The 22961-nt window shown below is 40.8% G+C and overlaps 1 protein-coding gene across 4 annotated transcripts; it reads left to right on the plus strand.

Annotated features, from left to right (window-relative positions):
- The first annotated feature begins 442 nt into the window (after positions 1 to 442).
- CCNJ (cyclin J) lies at positions 443 to 19065 on the plus strand. 4 transcript variants are annotated; one of them, XM_043597102.1, is made up of 6 exons: positions 443 to 652; positions 1309 to 1418; positions 6444 to 6654; positions 14376 to 14675; positions 14763 to 14922; positions 15957 to 19065. In XM_043597102.1, the coding sequence occupies exons 2-6, from the start codon at positions 1350 to 1352 to the stop codon at positions 16366 to 16368; spliced, it is 1152 nt and encodes a 383-aa protein (XP_043453037.1). In that variant the 5' UTR covers positions 443 to 652; positions 1309 to 1349; the 3' UTR covers positions 16369 to 19065. The 4 variants fall into 4 exon arrangements, with proteins under 4 accessions (XP_043453037.1, XP_043453040.1, XP_043453039.1 ...); XM_043597105.1 differs by having other exon boundaries at positions 483 to 652; positions 14799 to 14922; XM_043597104.1 differs by having other exon boundaries at positions 485 to 652; positions 14796 to 14922.
- The last annotated feature ends 3896 nt before the right edge of the window (positions 19066 to 22961 follow it).

The raw sequence follows: 22961 nt of genomic DNA on the forward strand, positions 1-22961 counted from the left end.
CGGGGCGGGGGGGGGGGGGGATTGGTAATGCCACTGAGCAGATCCTAGGATGTAAAACGGGGCTGTTATGATGTGAGATAAAACAGATTGAATCCACATTGCAATGAGTTTTAAAAGGCCAAGCTGAAGCTTCCGAACTTTCCTCCGCGGGCATCGGGAGCCATCGAAGGTTCTTAGCAGGTGAGTGGCATGACCAAATTGACTACCGGAACGAGGATGAACTTTGTAATTTCTCCGGCGCCTTCTGCCCGCCGCTCGGGCGGGCCTCACGGTAGGTGGTGGTGGAGCTGCTGGGCAGCTCCAAGCACCGGGTCGCGCCGGGCCGGCGGGGGTTGACGCCGCCGGGTCCCGGTTGGGGCCTCCGAGCCGCAGCCAGATGCTGCACCTGGACCCGGCCCGGCCGCCGATTGGACGGCTCGGCGTGACCCGGCTGTATCGCGAGACGAGATTGGCAGCGGCGGGGCCGCATGTGCCCCCGCGCTGGCTTTGTACGCCGAGCCGCCTGCCGGTCCTTTAACAATGGGCGGCGCGAGCGCCCCGGCGCTGGGCCCGAGCTGAGGCCGGCGCTTTGCGGCCGACTGTCCGCATCATGAGCGGGGCCGGCGTCCCCCGCATGCCGGCGGGGCTGGGGCTGTGAGGGCCGCGGTTCCGGGTAAGGGAGGCCGCCGTGGGGACCGGCAGGCCTGTCCTGGGCGCGGGGCACCGGACCCGCCCGGCCCGGCCTTTTGTTCGCCTTTCTGGGGCCGCGCGATCTCGTGCGCTGCTTTGGACGAGGTGGAGGCGGCCTGGGTGCGTGCCGGGCCCGGCGGGGGCCGCGGGGAGGCCCCCCCAGGGGGAAACGAGTGCCCTAGCGGCTGCCGCTGGAACCCGGGGCCGGGCGGGTATTCGTCTGCTGGTTTATCCGCGGGAGGTTTTCGCCTCAAGGGATCTTCGATTGGTGTCAGTCTCTCCGCTGCCCGGGGCCGGCGCGAGAATTCGAACCCGGGACGCGGGGAGCCCCCAGCCAGGCCTCCGCCTCCAGCTTCCCTTGCGCGCACCCCGGGCCGCGCCTTGGGAACTCCAAGTTGGTCCCCTTTGCCCGGCACCCAGGCCGGCAGTTCTCAGCGCGAGCCCGCTCCTCCTGACTGGGTAGCTCGGGCCTTACGCGCGGCGTCGGGGAATTGGTTTGGATCGGTGCTGGCTTTAGGTCGAGTCCGGTGAAGAGGAGCAGCCACCCAGGGTGGCTTGAGGTCACACCCCTCGGGGAGGGGGCGCTGAGGGTCGTGTGGAAGGAGCCGGCCTTGACCGCGTCTGGGGTGTGTCTTACAGACTGAAGTTGCCGCGTCTGGCCAGGCGCGTCGCCGGGTCCCATGGAGCTGGAGGGGCAGTGGTGGCGGGGACAGCTGGCCGCCGACATTCATCAAGCGCTTCGATACAAGGTAATTTCGGTGCCCGATTTTTCCATTCAGTGTTTTGTGCCAGTTAGTATAAATCGCGGCTCCCTGGGAAGTCCGGTCACTAGTTTCCAGACCAGAAAAGGCGAGTTTGCTTATTTGCTCGAGGTTAATTAACTCCTGGGTTTCTTCCCTGGGATGTATCAGAAGAACCTGTAACTTAAGTGAGGGTGGAGCGTGGTATTTGGGAGAGGGAAAGTGGAACATGAATTTGATACTGTTTTTAAACAGATGTGTGTGCTGGCTTTTATTGGGCAGAGTAGCCCTCGTTCTGTAGTTGCTGGTGCGGCCGCTGTTAGGTCACATCTGTACATAAATTCCCCAGCCTGTCCACTAACCTGCCTGCTATAAGACTTCGGACAAGTTACTTAATTTTCTCTTTCCCAATTTCCTCATCTGTAAAATGAATAATAATAGAATGAGGCTTGTGGGGAGATTGTGAAGATTAAATGGGTTGTTATTGTGCATGTGCTTTACAGCAGTGCTTTGGGCATAATAAGCCCTAAGAAAGAGGTGACTGTTGTTATTTTTCCCTGAGACATCCCCCCCCCCTCCCGCCCCAGATTTGGGGGCTGTTCAGAATGCCTTAAGGTAGGAGTTAGCTGCTCCTTCCAGCTAACTGAAAGCAGAAAGTAGACTTTAATACATATTGGGGGGGAGGGGAGGTTCGGTGCAATTTTCTGGCACAATGCAAAGTCTGTGTATTGTTCTTAAGTTAACAATTTTGCTCTTATGTCACATCTCAGTTTAACGGGTCATCTCTGCCTCTTTGATAACCAGAAGAGAGACCACATCCAAAACTGTCCCTAACTTAACTCAGTTTCATCCTGGATGGAGAGGGCCGTTTGTTATGTACAGAAAATGAGAAAGAAGCAAAACAACTGCCTCTTTAATAAAAGGGATACTATGGGGCACCTGGGTGGCTCAGTCGGTTAAGCCTCGGACTTTGGCCTCAGGTCATGATCTCACAGTTCATGGGTTCAAGCCCCGCCTCAGATTCTGTGCTGACAGCTCAGAGCCTGGAGCCGGTTTCACATTCTGTGTATCTCACTCTATCTGGGCCTCCCCCACTTGTGCATTCTTTCTCTCTCTCAAAAATAAATAAGCATTTAAAAAAATAAAAAGGTTACTGACTGTTGGAGTTAAAGTTCCTGGGATGATAATGAACTTGTATCGTCAGTTTTTTTTTTTTTTTAAACCAGGTTAACTACATTAGAAAACCTAATTCCGACTTAAATTGTTACAACTGTACCTGTATCTAAGGTTAGAGATTTTTTTTTTTTTACATTTATTCATTTTTGAGAGACAGACCGAGTACAAGTGGGGGAGGGGCAGAGAGGGAAGGAGACACAGAATCCGAAGCAGGCTCCAGGCTCTGAGCTGTCAGCACAGAGCCTGACGTGGGGCTTGAACTCACAAACCATGAGATCATGACCTGAGCCAAAACCAAGAGACGCCTAACCAACTGAGCCACGTAGGCGCCCTTGGTCTTTTAGTTTTAAATGTTCTCCTTTTCTAAATGTCAGCCCAGTGTATTAGGCTCTAAAGAGGATCGAAGGAATAAGACACAAGCCTGTACTAAAATTGCTTATGAACTATCGAACTATTGGAGCGTGGGGCCTGAGGGAATGCCACTGAAAGTTACCTTGGGTCACCTGTGGCGTGCTACCCTGGGTTGTCTTATTTTATCTTTAAGCCCTGTGTAAGCCACAATTGACACAATAGTCACACTTTGTGAAAAATTTATTAATCGGTAAATATGTTTATCGGTAAAACTTGAATCTTGTGGAACTGGAGAGACCCCTGTTTGTAGTATACCGAAGTCAAGAAAAGTTAAAATGAACTTTTCTTATAAAAAAATTAATTCCAGATTATTAATTTAGTGATTTAGTTGGATAGTCATGCTTATTTATTTATTCAACGTATATGAATACCTGCAATATACAAGGTACTATGCCAGGTGTTAGAATGGTAATAGTGGATGAGACAGACATGTCTCTGCCTGTGTGAGGTCTAATCTCACATAACTCAGCATCTCAATTTAGCTCTTCCTTTGCACAATTGCCATTTAGACACAATGGAAGGAATTATCTGTTTAGATCCAAGGTGTGTGGAGTAATCGTTGCTTTGACCAGCAGCATTGCATCTACTAGGGGAGGGTAAAAATTACAGCAAATGGAAATTCCCTTCAACCCCAAATGCAGCTGTTCTGATTTTTTGTAAAATATAACTATTTTCTCCTCCATTTCCCCCAAAAAACCCTATAAAGCAGCTGTCTTCTTACACTTCTCATATTGTTATCTTCTCATATTGTTATGCTATGTATACTAAAATCCTAGGATGGCTGGGAAGTATTTTCAGGAGTGTCTATGACAGATGGGAACAATGCTAGCTTGTGAAAAACACTCCAAAAATATCCCACAGAGTTGTATTTACAGTTGTGAGTACTGCTTCTATGCCTTTATTTCCATCTTGGCTGGACAGTAGCCCGTTCTGAGAAAGGGATGGCATTTAGGATGGTGAATGGACTAGTACTTGAGACTGGAGATGGAGACGACCTGCTCAGGTCTCCGCGCTTTGGTCCCATGAGATCCTGAGAAGCAGACGGGAACAAGAGTGTAAAATTCTAGAGTATCAGGAATAGACATTATAAAAAAACTTGTAAGCTGAGAGAAGCATAGGTCATTTTTTCATGCTTACATAACTGTAGTATCTGGATGAAGAAAACTGAATCTGACAGCCATCTGGTAAGCACTTGTAGTTTACCATTTAAAATGATATAAAGAGAATGTATTAGACACACTCTTAAAAATCTGTTGGTCCTTGGTGTTCTTGCCTTTGTTTTATCCACATTTAATAAGTTAACATAGTGAAAAATAAACTCCACCAAATAAAGTATTTTCCAGCTGTGTTTCCCAGTGAGTCTTTAAGACCTGTTCAAGCCTCTTTTAAAGAAAGCCTCCCCTGACTTTGTTTTTTCCCAGCACTCCATCTCCTGAGCTGGGTTAGATCTTCTGTCTCTCTGTTCTGTAATAACTTGTGATTACTGTATTATCTTCTAATAATCTTTGGTTTATTAGACTATTATATATAAATTTCCTGATATCAAGCCATCTTTGCATTCCTAGGGTGTACTACAATTGATGATGATGTATTCTTTGGATATACTACTAAATTACGTTGGCTAACATTTTGTCTAAAATTTTAGCTCTTATTGGTTAGGCAGATATGTAAGTTCCATTTTTGGTGTTTGTTTATTGTAAAGTTTTTACAACATAAAATTTTAACTATTTTTAAGTGGATGGTTCAGTGACATTAGGTACATTTACATTGTGTTACTTTTACCTCTACATCTGTAGAACTTTTCATCTTAAACTAAAATGCATTTTATCAATTCATATACTGAAGGGTTGTTTGTTTCTACCTTTTGGCTTTTGTGAATAATGCTGCTAACAATAGAGAGGTACAAATATGTGAGTCCCTACTTTCAGTTCTTTTTGGTGTATACCTAAAAGTGGAATTGCTGGATCATATAATAATTCTATGTTTAATTTTTTTGAGGAATTGTAATATCGTTATTCAGTGGCTGTACAATTTTATATTCCCACCATTCCAAAAGGGTTCCAATTTCTCACATTCTTGTCACCACTTGTGTTCTGTTTTGGATATTTTGATGATAGCAATCCCAGTGGGTCTGAAGTGGTATCTCGTAATGGTTTTGATTTGCATTTCCCTAATGATTAATAATGTTGAGCATCTTTATATGTGTTTATTGGTCATTTATATATCTTTGGAGAAATGTTTATTAAACCTTTTGCCCATCGTTAAGCAAGTTCTTTGTTGTTGGATTGCATATATAAAAGTTCTTTATAGGGGCGCCTGGGTGGCACAGTCGGTTAAGCGTCCGACTTCAGCCAGGTCACGATCTTGCGGTCTGTGAGTTCGAGCCCCGCGTCAGGCTCTGGGCTCATGGCTCAGAGCCTGGAGCTTGTTTCCGATTCTGTGTCTCCCTCTCTCTCTGCCCCTCCCCCGTTCATGCTCTGTCTCTCTCTGTCCCAAAAATAAATAAACGTTGAAAAAAAAAAAATTAAAAGTTCTTTATATAATCTGCATATTAACCGTTTACCAGATATATGATTTGCAAATATTTTCTTCCATTCTGTGGATTGCCTGTTCATTCTGTTGAAAAGAGTGAACTTTGCACAAAACTTTTAAATTTTGATGTTTAATTGATCTTTTTTTTTTTTTGCCTGTGGTTTTGAGGTCATATCTATGTAATTTCCTGCTATTGTGATACCTATTAGGTTTAATATTAGTATTATGCTGATCTCATGAAATGAATTTAGAACCTTTTTATCTTTCTGCTTTTTGTATGTTCTGGAAATACTTTAATAGTATAGAAAATTTCTAATTTTCGAAAAATGGTTCATGTAATTCTGAGATTGAACAGCAATGATGGGAGAAATTTTAGGTATATGAAAAGGTAGTGGCAAATGAGAGATCATAAAACTGCTCAAATGGAAACATGCTTAGAAGATACTAGTGGATGAATACTAGTCTCTACCTTCCACGTCTCTGCAAGTGTAATAGTATTTGACCTACTAGGAGCATATTCACTACCTGTTACCTTCTACCCCAAAGCTTTGAGCCTCCTAAAGGGGGTGTATATGTGTGGTGTGGTTGGGTTTTTGGTAGCAGTGTTTTTCTAAAAACACGTGGTAGGGAAAAAAGGATACAAAAATCTTGCTGGAATATATCCCTTCTATAATTAATGCATGAAACACCTATAACTTCTCACCTCACAGATGTTTAAAAATAAGGAGAAAAGTTTGGTTTTAAATTTTAAATGCCATTCATTATGGCATTAAACTTTTTCAAATTTGTGTTTCCTTCAAGAATTGTTTTAGGCACTTATAACACTAACATATTGGGGGCAAAAGTTGTCTTTGCATCATAGGGATACTACTCCTACAGGCCAAGTTAGACTAAATGTTGTTCCTCTTGATTTAGGAGCTGAAGTTGCCTTCCTACAAAGGCCAGTCCCCTCAACTAAGTCTCAGAAGGTATTTTGCTGACCTGATTGCCATTGTGAGCAATCGCTTCACTCTCTGCCCTTCTGCCCGACATCTGGCTGTCTATTTGCTGGACTTATTTATGGATCGGTATGACATCTCCATCCAGCAGCTGCATTTAGTTGCACTTTCCTGTCTGCTTCTAGCAAGTAAGTATGAACCTCATCTACATGACTAGAAGTTTCCATTGTTTGGAATAAAATAAATTCTTATAGAGGTCAGTGAAACATCACCAAATTGCATTCATTCCAGTTTACTAATATCAGAAAGTTTATGTTGAAAGTGCTTCTTGGCATAATCATTCTTAACTAGACATTAAAAGACTAGCTCTGGGGGCGCCTGGGTGGCGCAGTCGGTTAAGCGTCCGACTTCAGCCAGGTCATGATCTCGCGGTCCGTGAGTTCGAGCCCTGAGTCAGGCTCTGGGCTGATGGCTCAGAGCCTGGAGCCTGTTTCCGATTCTGTGTCTCCCTCTCTCTCTGCCCCTCCCCCGTTCATGCTCTGTCTCTCTCTGTCCCAAAAATAAATAAATGTTGAAAAAAAATTTAAAAAAAAAAAAAAAAGACTAGCTCTGAAGCCTTTTAAAAACTTACGTGCTTAAGCTCTACATCCTGAAGATTCTGATACAAATGTCTAGGCCACTCCAGATCTATTGACTTAGAATCTGTATCATGGGGCTTGAGTTCCAAAGCTGATTCTGATGTACCTTTCCATTTGAGAGCCATTGCCTTAGGCTTTCAACCAGGAAAAACTGACCCACAGTAAATAGTTGGCATTGGGTAGAGACAGTTTTGGTTGTCGTCACAACCTGGGAGGGTGCTACTAGCCTCTAGTCTAAAGTAGAGGGCTCTAGTAAGTAGAGGGTGCTACTAAATATCTATGATGCACAAGGTAGGCCCCCCCCCCCCCCGCCCCGTAAAGAATTTCTGGCCCCAAATGTCAGTGGAACTGAGGTTGAGAAACTCTGTCCAAAAGGTACTGTAGTCTTGTGTTGTTAGAATACCTTCTACTGACTACATAATGAGTTGACTTAATGAGCTGAAGGTTCACAGGCAGCTTCTACAAGTGGGAAAGACTGTTTTTGCAATAGGCCTGGCTCAGTGGTGGCCTGCATGGTAGACTCTGATAAATCCTGTTTGTTACCTGATGAAGAATGTACTGTTGGGTCTTTTGGTGGCTCTTTCTCTTAGTTTCTTCCTGTAATTCATTTCATTGTTAGTATCTTGACTGAAGAGAAAGAGGGTGAGTAAAGGAATTAAAATTGGGTTTTTCTTTTAGTAATGTCATTTACAGTAGAAATGTAATCCCCACTTCAGAGTACTTTGTAGTAACACCTACTGCCTTCATTTCTAACCCCCTCTTGAGGGTTTGGGATCTTATGTGAGTGCTGTCTAAGGAACATTCCCCCTACATGCTACCACCAGAGTTCTTTGTAGAACAGTTTTGTGCTTTGACTGAAAGTAAACCTAAAACCAAATGCAGGCCTTGTGATACCATTTCTGGCACTAATTTCTTCTCAGATTTTCATTTTCTTTTTCTTTTTCTATTCTTATTACTATTCCTTTGATCTGATAACCTCCTGCGTATTTCAAATTCTTTGTGGACCACACTGCATATAAATAAACACAGCCCCGGGGGTGACGTAGCACTCTTTGTGGGTTAAGGTAGAAACTCTTTAATGTAACACTTAGAACCTTGCATCTGGTCCCAGCCACCTTTACAGTCTTATCTTCCCTCCCTGTTCCCATACACCTTGAGCCAAATTCTTACCAGAATACTATTTTCTGAAAATCTATATTTCTCCTTTAATCTGTTGTCCTCTATGATCCAGACACATCACCTGCTCCTCTCCCTTCTATCCAGAATGCTGGAGAGGTAATACTTGTACATTTATAATTAACCTTTAATTTAACCTTTAATTAAAGTTTCATTCTCATAAGCAATCTCATGTACAATTCTGTATGTGTTTCACACTGGCTGTGAAGCCCTTTGTGCTTTCGTAGTTGGCATAGCATTAGAAAAACCCACACTTGATACATTGGATGTGTGAGGATTCACAAATGGAATGGCTTCTTATCCTACAAAATGTTAGTTTATAATAGGATCAGTTTATAATAGACACTAGAAATCACATATGCAAGTTAGGTTATTTTTAAAACTTAGGATCGTTCATGAAAAATGATATTGCCTGTTGTGGCCATCACTGCTTTTATTTATTTATTTATTTTTTTAATTTTTTTTTTTTGTAACGTTTATTTATTTTTGGGACAAAGAGAGACAGAGCATGAACGGGGGAGGGGCAGAGAGAGAGGGAGACACAGAATCGGAAGCAGGCTCCAGGCTCTGAGTCATCAGCCCACAGCCTGACGTGGGGCTTGAACTCACGGACCGCGAGATCGTGACCTAAGCCGAAGTCGGACGCTCAACCGACTGAGCCACCCAGGCGCCCCTCAACTAGATATTCTTTTTAAAAAAAATTTTTTTTTTCAACGTTTATTTATTTTTGGGACAGAGAGAGACAGAGCATGAACGGGGGAGGGGCAGAGAGAGAGGGAGACACAGAATCGGAAACAGGCTCCAGGCTCTGAGCCATCAGCCCAGAGCCCGACGCGGGGCTCGAACTCACGGACCGCGAGATCGCAACCTGGCTGAAGTCCGACGCTTAACCAACTGCGCCACGCAGGCGCCCCTAGATATTCTTAAACTACATGTTATTGCTAAAGTTTCCTGGGGATTCTAGTTGAATAATCTAAGATTTCTGGCCACCATGCAGTGTTTAGCATTGGTGCCAAGTTCTTGAAATTTCTACAATTTGGGGAAAAGATACTTTATTTGTGCACCATCTTAGGTTGATTGAAATGGAGCTTTTAATTGTTCTTGTTTTTTTAATTATCTCTTACTGTTTAAGATTATGATCAACTTATTGAAGATGATTTTTGCACATTTTCAAGGAACTAGGCTTTAGGATTTGTATTCCTGTGGCTTAAATATGAATTGTTGATCAGCTATTGCTGAGCGTCAGATACCTCCTCCCTTTGTTCTGCTGGCATCCGCTAACCTCTCTTTGCCGAAAGAGAGGAATTGTTTTTACATTGTTCCTTTTCCACTGGATAGTGAAGAGAGTGAGATAGGTATCCCCCAGGGTCTCAGCCCCTCCAAGTAGGCAGTGGTCAAGAGTTTAAGCTGTCGGCTGTATCCTTGGGTCAGGAATCAAAGAGACCCTTAGTAGTCTGTCTCTATTCTGTAGGTTTGCTGCTACAAACGTACTTAGGATGCGTATAAACTGGTAGCCTATTTTTAGTATCTGGTGTCTGTTTTTAATTTGTGGAGTACATTCTAGTGTTTCTTAACATTCTTACACTTTTCTTATCTTTGGCAGCTCTCCAATTAGGTTTCATAAACTTTGTTTAAGTCCTGCCTCTCTCCTCCCAGAGTGATTGAACTCTGTATGCTCGCCTTCCCCATCTGCTCCCTGCTTTAGGGTGAGCAGCCTGTTGCGTAAAAGTGGAGAACAGCTTGCAGCTGACAGGACTGGGGGACAGTGGATTCTGCTTATTAAATAGGATGGGAGGCTGTCAGTAGTTTGGCCAAAGATGGAGCACAGCTTGTGAGTTCCAGGTAATATCTGTACCCAGCTGCCTGTATGTCTGTACTGTTGGAGCTGGGAAGAAAGGTTCGACAGGCTGTCTCTGATGAAAGAGTGAGCCGTATGGTGTTTTACAGTAGGGATTACGGTGGTGAATTTCCTAGGTTTGAATCTGTTGTCAGCAATATGCATTTCAACAACCCTTAAGTCTGAAGTTACTTGTCTGTAGAATGAAAATAAAGACACTTAACTGACAGAGTTGTTGTTGTGAGGATCAAGTAGGGTAAGATGTTTAAAAACACATAGGAAATTGAAACATAAATGTTAGCATCATAATGATTAATTCTTCTATAAACTCTTCTATAATCTTTAGTCTGACTCCCTAGCTCTAAAGATTCTGGCTCTTTCCAGAAAAGTCTGTGCTTCATCCTGGGAAATTCTTAAGTTCTAACTCTTTGTCTTGTATACCCTGGCTTCCCTTGGCTTCTGTGATCAGCATTGAACTTGTAGAGAGCACGGAAGCAGTCTTGGATATGAGGGTTTTGATACTTTGGTCAAGGTCTTGTGTAACTAAGAAATGATCTCAAAATCAGGATGAAGCCAAAAGTAAGATAGGCTATTAGTAGTGAAAATCTGACAAATGCTTATTTCTCCTTGCTTACCAGTAATGGGTTGATAAAACTTTTTAATTGGTTATCTGAAAAGTGAAAATTTTACTTCCTAGTTGACTTGATTTACATCTTTTAATACAAATAGTTAAATATGAATAGAACCTTTTTTAAAATATGAATAGAACTTTTTTCCCCCTATGAATTGCCTCTTCCTGTTCCTTGGTTTTTCTCTTAGATTGGTAGTCTAACAAATTTGTGAAAATTCTTAGTATGTATCAAAGATGACTTTTTTCCTGCTCAATAATAAAAGAATCGAAATGTCTATTGGCAGAGTATACAGTGACATAGGATCCTGGCTCCTTCTGCCATATACCTACCATTCACTGCTGGCTTTGAAAATGTGCTGGTTTCCATAGCTGATCTGAGCATTTCCTATAAAGGAAAGAAAGTCCGATGTTTTGTTTCTGTGGCGTCTAATTCTTTATTTTCTGGGAAGCAGATGTGAATTTCCTGTGCCCTTATTTCCTGTTTGGGGCCTTTATCAATATAATCACATGGCTTCTGGTATTTCCTTTCAATTGAAGAAACTGATCTTTGTGATCTGTATGTGGTATTGCAGATAAGTAGATTTAAAATACCCATGCACATAGCTTTGAGCACAACAAAAATGATGGTTATGAATGCAGGTACTCACTGACGCTGTCACACATTTTTAAGTCTTTTAGTATCTATGTATCGGAGTATATCACTATATATAATGAAAAAGTTCCAAAAAACTTAAGCCTGAATAAAATCCCAAGTATAGTCATGCAGTACACAGGTTGTTTTTAACTTTGCAAGTCAAGGTACAAAGGCTTTCTTTTTACACTTGTAACCGCCAAGTACTTTATAAATACAGAAACCCCATAGATTTTTAATAATACAGAATTCTGTCTATTTTGATAGTTGTTGTCCCCATATAACCTAGTGCAATACTTTGATCTAGAAGTACAGATTTGGGAATTCAAACATAAGTCTTCCTTTTGGCTTCCATTTTTGGTTTGGTTCAGCTTACTTGACCTTGAATGAATCAGCCAACCTCATTGCCTTCGTTTTTTGAGCTTTGAAATTGGTCTTAGACAATTTTGTTTTCAGTGTTGAAAGTTTCAAAGAAATAATATGAAACATTCTTGATCTTTGAATTAAACAGTGAGTTATAGTGTATTAATTTCTTCAAAGGAACTTCAAGCATGATGTAAATAAACACATTAATTTTTATGATATTCCTTTGAAGTACACTGAGGGTGTTGCTGTTGCTACACAAATGGCAGGGTACTTTGAAAACCTTAATGATTCATCCAGAGGGATTGAACTAAATTCCTGGGACACTCTCCACTCTGACAATGGAGAACAGTGGGTTCCTTTCCCGTATCTTTATGCAGTGATGATGCTGGATGACCAGCTTGTAAAGATCACTTTAGTGCTCTCAGCCCTACTGAGTATATCATTGGAAACACTTGTGAAATTCATCTGTATGTGATTTGAATTGGGAGGGGCTATCTAGATTCTTTCAGAGTCTGAATTGTACATGGTTTTTTGACCACCTCCTACCTGTAGCAATATATAGTTAAGAGTAATTTAGATCTAAAGATACTCAAAATTTCTGAGGCAGGAGAAAAATTCTCTTTGGACTTCACCTCTTCATTAAGTCATAAGTTTTGACTCACCTGGCAAAAGAGACAAAACCTACCCCAGGTCCCCTCCCCCGTAAGCCAGACCCAAGGTAGCCAGCAGTACTTTTTCCCCAGCCCTGGGCGGACAGACTTGAATAGCACCACTGACTCTGGTCTGCTGAACATCTGGGCTGGTGACCATTACCATTTGTTGTAGCACCTCCAACACGTGATATAAACCCATCCTTTCTTGGAAAAGAAACTTCACAGGGAAGCTTGTGTGGTTTCTATTGCTTTGACAATCTTTCTGGCTCTTCTCCAAAACATGTTTTTAAGTGGATAAAATAAAATTACAAGATTTCCAAAGAAATCAAATATGTTGAAATAGTTCTCAAAATAGTAAAACAAAAAATTTTATAGAGTAATATGTAACATAGTCTAACAACTATAATTTTGAACAAGTATAAAAGCTTTTGTGAGAAATCTGTATGATAGATTGTATTGCATACAATACAATCAAATAATTGCAATATTATATGACTGTTTTAATGTAAAATAGAACATAATAGTAGAAGGTAGAAGGCTTTAGTTAATAATTTCCTGTCTTCTGTGGACCACCATGGAAGAAACCCAGAGAGATTTGAAGACAATTCTTTGGTTCTAATGCTGCATCTTGAAAACCATACCGGTACTGGATAGTTTGAATTTTTTCCAGCCATAAGTTCTAGAGATACCTAAAATGAATGATTTATATACAGTAAATTAAAGTGTAAGATGGTACATTAATGATCTGTAGAAACATTATTCTGGGGCTGGAGAGGGAATTCTATTCCTCAGCTGCACATTTAGATGAGTATTTCCTGAAAAGAAGTTTATGCCTTAGAATAATAAAGTACAGCTATCAGAATGTCTACTCCTACTTTGTAAGGGGATACAAAAGTAAATATAAAGTATTCTCCTGTTCCTTTTTTGGTAAGAGACTTACCTAGGTTTTGTTTGAATTCAGAAGAGGAGGCTTTTCAGTGTAATGAGAATGCTTCTTAGATATTCACCCAGTTTTTTCTTCCACTGTCTCTCTGGAATTGAGATTGTGCTGAAAATAAGCCAGAATGAAACACTTGAAGTTTTTTTTGGTTTTTTTTGGTTTTTTTTTTTAACATTTATTTATTTTTGAGACAGAGAGAGACAGAGCATGTATGGGGGAGGGTCAAAAAGAGAGAGAGACACACACAGAATCTGAAACAGGCTCCAGGCTCTGAGCTGTCAGCACAGAGCCCGATGCGAGGCTTGAACTCACAGACCGCAAGATCATGACCTGAGCTGAAGTTGGACGCTTAACCGACTGAGCCACCCAGGCGCCCCACTTGAAGTTTTTATGTATTTATTTTTGAGAGAGAGATGGAGAGAGCAGGGGAGGGACAGAGAGAGGCTCCCAAGCAGGCTCCACCTGTCGGCACAGGGCCCAATGCGGGGCTTGATTTCACAAACTGTGATATCATGACCTGAGCCGAAACCAAGAGCTGGACACTTAACCGACTCAGCCACCCAGGTGCCCCTGGAGCTTAGCTATTTTGATTTCAGATAACTCCGTGACATGAAATTCTTTAAACTTTCTTCTATTCTAAAATAAAAGCCTGTTCTCCCACTGACCACTGCTGTTCCCCCCTTGCCAAAAGAAGTTTCCCCAAAAAGATTGTGCTGGTGATTTGAGAGTTATTTTTTCATTGGCACATATGACTATTTTCATTATACAGTATGACATAGATCAGAATGTTTACATGTTCCATTTTTTGTTTAGAGGCGGGTAGGGAGTAAGGGATGGAGGCACCAGGAGAGGATACTGCAAAATATGAGAGCCAGAGTTCTGGCACACTTGTTTCTGCCCAAGAGAGGAGAAAGAATGTTTTTGGATCTAAGTCTTTGCAGTAAGACAGCAAATCCCATTGAAGTGACCAGACCTATAATGATCACTTGTATAACATTTTGTCTCTCTGTCTTACCCCTCCCCCCTTTTCTTATAAGGTAAATTCGAAGAAAAAGAAGATAGTGTGCCTAAGCTGGAACAGCTCAACAGCCTGGGTTGTATGACTAACATGAATCTAGTATTAACAAAGCAAAATTTGCTACATATGGAACTGTTATTATTAGAAACCTTTCAGTGGAACCTCTGCCTTCCAACAGCTGCCCATTTCATTGAGTATTATCTCTCTGAAGCAGTACACGAAACAGATCTTCATGATGGCTGGCCAATGATTTGCTTGGAAAAAACTAAACTCTACATGGCCAAGTATGCAGATTACTTCCTGGAAGTATCTTTGCAAGGTGAGTCATTGTGGACGCCAGTAAGTGACTTGTGAGCTTGTAACTTGTGTATTCTGTTGCTTAAGTTCATTTTTGATGTCTCCACAGATTATGCCTTTCTAAATTATGCACCTTCTTTAGTAGCTGCTGCGTGTGTGGCTTCTTCAAGGATTATACTTCGTCTTTCTCCAACGTGGCCTACAAGATTGCATCGTCTTACTGCTTACTCCTGGGATTTTTTAGTGCAGTGCATTGAACGGCTATTGATGTAAGCCTCCTTACCTCGTGTTTGTGATTTCTCAATACTTTTCTTCATGTACAAGGCCATAAAAAGAACTTCCTTTTTTTTTAAATGTTTATTTTTGACAGAAAGACAGAGTGTGAGCGGGGGAGGGGCAGAGAGAGAGGGAGACACAGAATCCCAAGCTGGCTCCATTCTCTGAGCTGTCAGCACAGAGCCCAATGTGGGGCTCAAACCCACAAACCACAAGATCATGACCTGAGCCAAAATCAGACTTTTAACTGACTGAGCCCCCCAGGTGTCCCTCTGAAAAGAACTTCTTAAAAGCACAGAGCTTTTAGGATTTTGGCTCTGACAGTTACTAGCTGCCATGAGCAAGCTATTTTATGATTAGTACTTGGCAGAAAGCTGTACTTTAGCTGTTTTCTAGTGAGAGGCTGTCATTGCTGTCATGATTTGGGGTACATGATAAGGAAAGGAGCTGCTCTTAACGTGAGCTCACAACTCATCAGTCCAGGCAAATCTTGCCCTTTTGCCCAACTCCACATCTTGAAATTGTAGGGCCACCAGATGTCACCAAAGTGGCAGCCACGTTTTAAGTGCTTATTGTGGAAATATTTCCCAAGCTGGAAATAGGCCTCAGAGCTACCAGCAGCCAATTCCCAAGGTTTGTGTCAAAGGAAGGAGCTTTTAGAAGGGTAAGAGTAAAATCTCACTGTTGTTAAAATTATGGTTACAGTGACTGCTACCTGGGCAGTGGGGCAGTCCATGGAGTCAACTGTTGAAGAGTTGAAGTAACATTATAATTTTTTTTTCAGTGTTTGTTTGTTTTTGAGAGAGAGACAGAGCATGAGCCAGGGAAGGGGCAGAGAGAGAGGGAGACACAGAATCCAAAGCAAGCTCCAGGCCCCGAGCTGCCAGTGCAGAGCCCAATGGGGGGCTTAAACTCAACGACTGCAAAATCATGACCTGAGCCGAAGTCGGATGCTTAACCGACTGAGCCACTCAGGCGCCCCGAATTGGAAGTAGTATTATTGACATTTTTCTTTCTCTCTACGCAGCGCTCATGATAATGATGTGAAAGAGGCAAACAAACAGAGAGGACAGGCAGGATCCCAGCCAGCACAGCTGAGTGTGTTCCAGTCAGCTTCTCAGCCCTCGCGGCCAGTTCACTTTCAGCAGCCTCAGTATCTCCATCAGACGCATCAGACCTCACTGCAGTATCGCCATCCTGTAGCGGAACAACCAAGCTGTCAGCAGATTGTATCCACCACACACACCTCATCTTACACACTACAGACGTGTCCTGCTGGCTTCCAAACTAGTGTTCAGGGCCTTGGGCATGTGCAGACTGGTGTTGGGATGTCACTGGCAATACCAGTAGAAGTTAAGCCCTGTCTGAATGTTTCTTATAACCGGAGTTATCAGATAAATGAACATTACCCTTGCATTACTCCATGCTTTGAAAGGTGATTTTATGTGAAGGTAATACCTGACCCAGACTGTTTGTGACTTGAAGCTCTGGGGCAAGCTTTTTGTAAACTTCTCTTCAAAAGGAAAGGGATCCAGATTGCATCAGAACTCTTCAGATACCAGCATGTGCTAGGAAGACTGAAAATCCCTTTCAGTGCGCCACAAACACCTGGGAGGACCGAACAAACACCGCAAACACTTTAACAGTATGTATATCAAATCCTGTTAAAACACATCCCTATAATGACAAAAATTTTCCAGCCCTGGCTGATGGTCCAAATATTTCAAAAATATTCACTACAACAAAATTTGGACAGACTCCAAATCGCCATTTTGAGATTGGCCTGCGGTGGGCTCTGGGCCCAGTGTCGGCTTATATGTCAGAGACTAATGTTTATCTGTGGACTTGCCAAACGGTCTTTTTATGAAGGAAAGTTACAGTATTAATTTTTGAAGAAGTCCTTTTTTTTTTTTTATTCTGCAGTTTTGAGTTCCATTTTTGATCCACAAATGAATTTTTTACTAAGTTTAAACTCATGAATTGCTATTCTATACCAATCTGCAGTAAAAGAAAAAAAATTTTTTTTAGATGATTCTATATAACTTCCTATCACAATATAAGTATCTGGATTCATGTACTAAGATTAAGGATGGATTAGATCTCTTAAAATCATGGTCATAAGTTTTTCTTATTTTTTCCCCCTAAGTGATCAACCTCATATCTTTAGAATTAAAACACATTTAACTCAGGGAATTTGTACTACTTGGAAACACTTAACTGTAATGCAACATGTTTTGGGAATGTTATAGTATGAACTACCTTTATAACATAGGTTAAAATACTCTTGCTAGGATGTGTTTTCAAATGAGAACATAATTATAGCTTAGAACGAATGAAGTAGTTCCTATCATTCATGATACATACAGAGGTTTTGCATTTCTCGGTGCAATCAATGATTTATACTCAGAATTGATGTTACTCTAGAGGTTTTTTCAAGGGAAGGCTTGGCTGTAAACTGTCAGTACTAGAATGAAGTCCTATAGGTTTATTTTGAAATGGAATGTGGCCAGGGTAGTTCTCAGGTTGTGCTAGAGCAGCACTTTGTTACGTGGAAGACAAGTTTTATAAGCAGCCTTTCAATCCAGCCAGTCAGTGTAAGCAGGCAAAGGAACTGATGACTAAATTTCAGTAGCCACTTTCATTACATCAGCCCCAGAACTGCCCTGGGACATTTCACTGTATTGGTCATGAGTGAAAACAGCAATAATAAGTCATTACAGCAAGGGCAATTTGGGGGAAAGAATTCAGAGGGAATAAAACGTAAAAAGAAAGAAAGCATTGTAATAACTGAAACTGTATACATTGTGCTCTTATCTGTGGGAGAACAGAGATTTGGTGGAGGGAAGCTTTCTGATTTAAAAATTAGTAAGGTGTGTCTTTTTGTTTTGTGTGTGTGTGTGTGTGTGTGTGTGCGTGTGTGCGTGTGTGTGTTTTTTAAAGATAGCACTTGAATAGAAGGGAAATTGCATGGCAGGTATGTGACTGCCACAATATGCATTGAAGACAATATTATAAATGTGTTGTGGGTATGCAGCAGGAGTCTCAGTAATCAAGCCAATGGCTTTTGTTAGGAAAGGAAGGGACTCAACGCAGTAGTGGACTGATCCAGATGGCTCCAGTGGATAAATGTGGGTGGGTGGCTTCTGCCAGCATGAATTCTTAGAGAATGTCCTTTCCTTAAAAGAATGGTAACTTGTGTAATAGAGTACATAGGGCATGATGTGAATTTATTAGTCTGGTAGATTAAAAACCACTCAGGTAAGAACACTCACTCATGGCAGTTTTGAAGCATGAAAATTGTTTTCTGAAAGTATCATCACTTTTCCTCTAGAAGGCTGCTAATTGGATTTTGGTAGTTCTTGCCTCAAGAGAGCTTGAATTATTTGGGGGAAAGTGGGTTCAAAAGAGAATATATCTTTCACATTCAGAACCCAGCACCTGGAGTCCAATTTTCAGTATTTTAACTACCTCAATAATGCTATGAATGTAAGATACTGGGATAGAGATCCCAACTTGAAACAACAGCCGGTGCCTATGGTAATTTAATGTCTTGTCAAATGCTTTTATTGATTGGTTTAAATGTCATTCTTGTTATAGAAGAATATGCCTTTTTAAAAAACTTATAACACTTTCCCAGTTTATATTTAAAAAAACTAAACACTGGATTAATTTGGGGGGGGGTAGAATAAAATAATTAATTGGTTACTATTGCTGCATACCCAGGATGGGGTGGGTGGGGTGATTGGAGAATCAGAACTATTTTTAAAACATTAGGTTTGAATATAAATACAACTCACAACTGCTAGCCTTGGGGGACGGGGGTGGGGGGAGTTGTGTGGGTTTTGTTTTGTTTAATTTATTGGTTAGTCTTTAAAGTAGGTCTTTTTTCTTTTTTTTTTTTTTTTTGAGATTACTGGACCATCATTAAATGTGTACTGTGAAGAGATTAATGATATGTATAAAGGGCTTTACCAAAGTCCACTAAATAAACACTACTCAAGTACAGACTGCAAACCAAAATGTATCTGTGTTGTGACATTAATTGCAAATAGCGAGTATGGTGCTAAATTCTACACCAATGGAATTAGATGAGTGCTATGCACTTAATTTTAAAATAAATCTAGTTTTCAGTAAAATGGCTTTAGTGTTTTGTTTTAAATATAAATTTGATATATATTTGTAGTTTCAGTGAACCATGTCATCGTATTAGTCAGACTTGGAATCCTAATTATATTTACTAAAAGCCATCCAGATGTAGAGTATAACCAAAGTGGTAGGAAACATTTGTGTAGTAATTATGTATTCCATACCGAGCATCAAAGCCCATAAAAGTATATTGCACACAGCTTTTGGACTTTTGAGCTTAAAATCAGTGTATTAACAATCGCAGCTTCTAATTTATTAAACAACACATACTTCAGAAAATTTGAAATCTGATCTCAGAAAAGTAGGGACACAAAACAGTCAAGGGTGTGAGAGGGAGCAGGGTCAACAGTGAGTGATAGTGGTCTGTTCACCTAAATATATCTTTTGCCACTTAATTAAACTTAAAACTCAGGTAGAAATTGTTTTGAAGAGTAAAATTTCAACAGGTTTGTATGTGTGGATTAAGAATTTCCACTCCTAGGGGCTCCTGGGTGGCTCAGTCAGTTGAGCATCTGACTTCAAGTTGGGTCATGATCTCACGGTCTGTGAGTTCAAGCCCCGCGTTGGGCTCTGTGCTGACAGCTCGGAGCCTGGAGCCTGCTTCGGATTCTGTGTCTCCCTCTCTCTCTGCCCCTCCTCTGGTCGCACCCTGTCTCTCTCAAAAATAAACATTAAAAAAATGAGAGGAGTATATATTATTTATTTCCCCACTGCTGTTAAGAACAAAAGATTGTAAAAACCTAAATGTCCATCAATAGGGGACTTTGTTTTACTATTACAGTGACATGTAAAAAGAACAAAGTATTACTATAAGCTGATATGGGCATTCTCCACGATATATCAAAGCAAAGGTAATGCTACCATTATGCTAATACTTACAGAGTAAGTAAGAAATAAGTAAGGCTTTTTTGTCTATTGATGTTCGTGGTCATTTGTGGTTTTCTCATCGGTCAATATGGAAAACTTGGAAAATAAAAAATATAAAGCAAAATGGCATAATTTCTCTTGGCACTTTTCCTATATGTATACATATATATACATATATATTTACATAATTGGCATGTTGAATATGTAACTTTGTACTCCACAATATATCAACAACATTTTTCATGAAATTAAAATACATCCAAATTAAAGTATATATGTTAGAAGGGTTGTTAGTATTCAATTATATGAATACAATATATTTTAACCATTTTCCAATGTTTTGAAATGATTAATAAACTAATGAACATGTATTTTACCACTTTCCCAACAATGACCAGAGTATGTGGGTTATAAGGCTTAAGAGTGTATCTCAGAGACCAAAGATCTAGATTGCTCTCCCAGGAATATTCTTTCTCTTGTATGAAAGCAACGAAGAATATAACAGAAAGAACCAAATATTTGCATAACCATTCATATGATTTCTGCAGTACCTTTTCCTCTAAAGCCGATCCACTAGGGATCAAGGAGTGTACTTATGAACAGAAAGCAACAGGTGTTATGAGTAGAGGTACCCCAATATCCAAACTGTTTCAAGTACAATTAGTGTAAAAGGACATAATTACGTTAATTGTATTACATTAATGTATTATACTTAATGTCTATATCAGTGTATGCATTTATTATATTTTTAATGTTTACTTATTTTTGAGAGAGACAGAGCGTGAGCAGGGAAGGGGCAGAGAGAGAGACACACAGAACTCAGCGAGCTCCAGGCTGGACGCCGGCAGCACAGAACCTGACGCGAGGCTTGAATTCACAAACTGAGATCATGACCTGAGCTGAAGTCAGATGCCTAACTGACTGAGCCACCCAGGAGCCCCTCAATGTATGCATTTAGAGTTCACAGAGCTTCCTTAGTTTTAATTTCACTTGAAAATTTTTAAGAAATGTAAAGGGAACTACTAGCTTCATGCTATAGATGATGAAAACAAAAGCCCAAAGATTTTGATTGTTCAAAGTCACAACAGATTAAAGCCCAGGTATGTCATCTCTTGTGCTTCTAGGAATTTTGACAATCTTCATATTGGCTACAATCTGAAAGGAAGGGGGAAAAAAGGATGAGATTTTTTATTTTCTGTATGTTGTTCAATTCCTCCTAGTTGTAGAATGTTTAATGTTGAAACATGGAAAGTCACTGAATCCAATTTTTTTTTCTTCTTTTTTAAATTTTATTTTTTAAATTTACATCCAAATTAGCATATAGTACAACAATGATTTCAGGAGTAGATTTCTTAGTGCCCCTTACCCATTTAGCCCATCCCTCCTCCCACAACCCCTCCTGAACCCTCTGTTCTCCATATTTGTGAGTCTCTTCTGTTTTGTCCCCCTCCCTGTTTTTATATTTTTGTTTCCCTTCCCTTATGTTCATCTGTTTTCTCTCTTAAATCCTCCTATGAGTGAAGTCATATTTGTCTTTCTCTGACTAATTTCATTTAGCATAATACCCTCTAGTTCCATCCACATAGATGCAAATGGCAAGATTTCATTCATTTTCATTGCCGAGTAATACTCCATTGTATATATATGCCACTTCTTTATCCATTCATCCATCGATGGTCATTTGGGCTCTTTCCATACTTTGGCTATTGTTGATAGTGCTCCTATAAACATGGGGGTGCATGTGTCCATTTGAAACAGCATACCTGTATCCCTTGGATAAATGCCTAGTAGTGCAATTGCTGGGTCATAGGGTAGTTCTATTTTTAGTTATTTGAGGAACCTCCATACTGTTTTCCAGAGTGGCTGCACCAGCTTGCATTCCCACCAACAATGCAAAAGAGATCCTCTTTCTCTGCATCCTCGCCAACATCTCTTGTTGCCTGAGTTGTTAATGTTAGCCATTCTGACTGGTGTAAGATGGTATCTCATTGTGGTTTTGATTTGTATTTCCCTGATGATGGGTGAGTGATGTTGAGCATTTTTTCAGGTGTTGGTTGGCCATCTGGATGTCTTCTTTGGAGAAGTGTCTATTCATGTCTTTTGCCCATTTCTTCACTGGATTATTTGTTTTTTGGGTGTTGAGTTTGATAAGTTCTGTATAGATTTTGGATACTAGCCCTTTATCTGATACGTTGTTTGCAAATATCTTCTCCCATTCTGTCAGTTGCCTTTTAGTTTTGCTGATTGTTTCCTTTGCTGTGCAGAGGCTTTTTATTTTGATGAGGTTCCAATAGTTCATTTTTGCTTTTGTTTCTCTTGCCTCCAGAGATGTGTTGAGTAAGAAGTTGCTGTGGCCAAGATCAAAGAGGTTTTGCCTGCTTTCTCCTCGAGGATTCTGATGGCTTCCTGTCTTACGTTGAGGTCTTTCATCCATTTTGAGTTTATTTTTGTGTATGGTGTAAGAACATGGTCCAGGTTCATTCTTCTGCATGTCACTGTCCAGTTTTCCCAGTACCACTTGCTGAAGAGACTGTCTTTATTCCATTGGATATTCTTTCCTGCTTTGTCAAAGATTAGTTGGTCATACATTTGTGGGTCCGTTTCTGGGTTCTCTATTCTGTTCCATTGATCTGAGTGTCTGTTCTTGTGCCAGTCCAGTTTTCTAATTCAGCATTAGTGGGTCATGAAATCAACTTAATGGGTCACAGTCAACAAACTGAATAGAAAAGAATGGAATAGAATATATGAATGTACTGCCCTAGTAAAAATAAGGATTGTTTTATTACACATTTCTAACTCCAAGTGACAGGAAAAAAAAAAAAAAAAAGCTTGGAAACACTGCTTAATCCCATGTTCTCAAACAACAGGTTGCCTAAGAATCGTCTAGACCTCAAGTCCAAAAGATTCTGATTCAGTAAATCTGGAATGGGAATCAAGAGCCTGCATTTTTAGAAGGCACTATAGGAGATTCTGATGCAGACAGTCTTGAGGTTGTGCTTTGAAAAACTATGCCCCATAT

Source organism: Prionailurus bengalensis, chromosome D2 (genome assembly GCF_016509475.1).
Source record: "Prionailurus bengalensis isolate Pbe53 chromosome D2, Fcat_Pben_1.1_paternal_pri, whole genome shotgun sequence".
NCBI classification, from domain to species: Eukaryota; Metazoa; Chordata; class Mammalia; order Carnivora; family Felidae; genus Prionailurus; species Prionailurus bengalensis.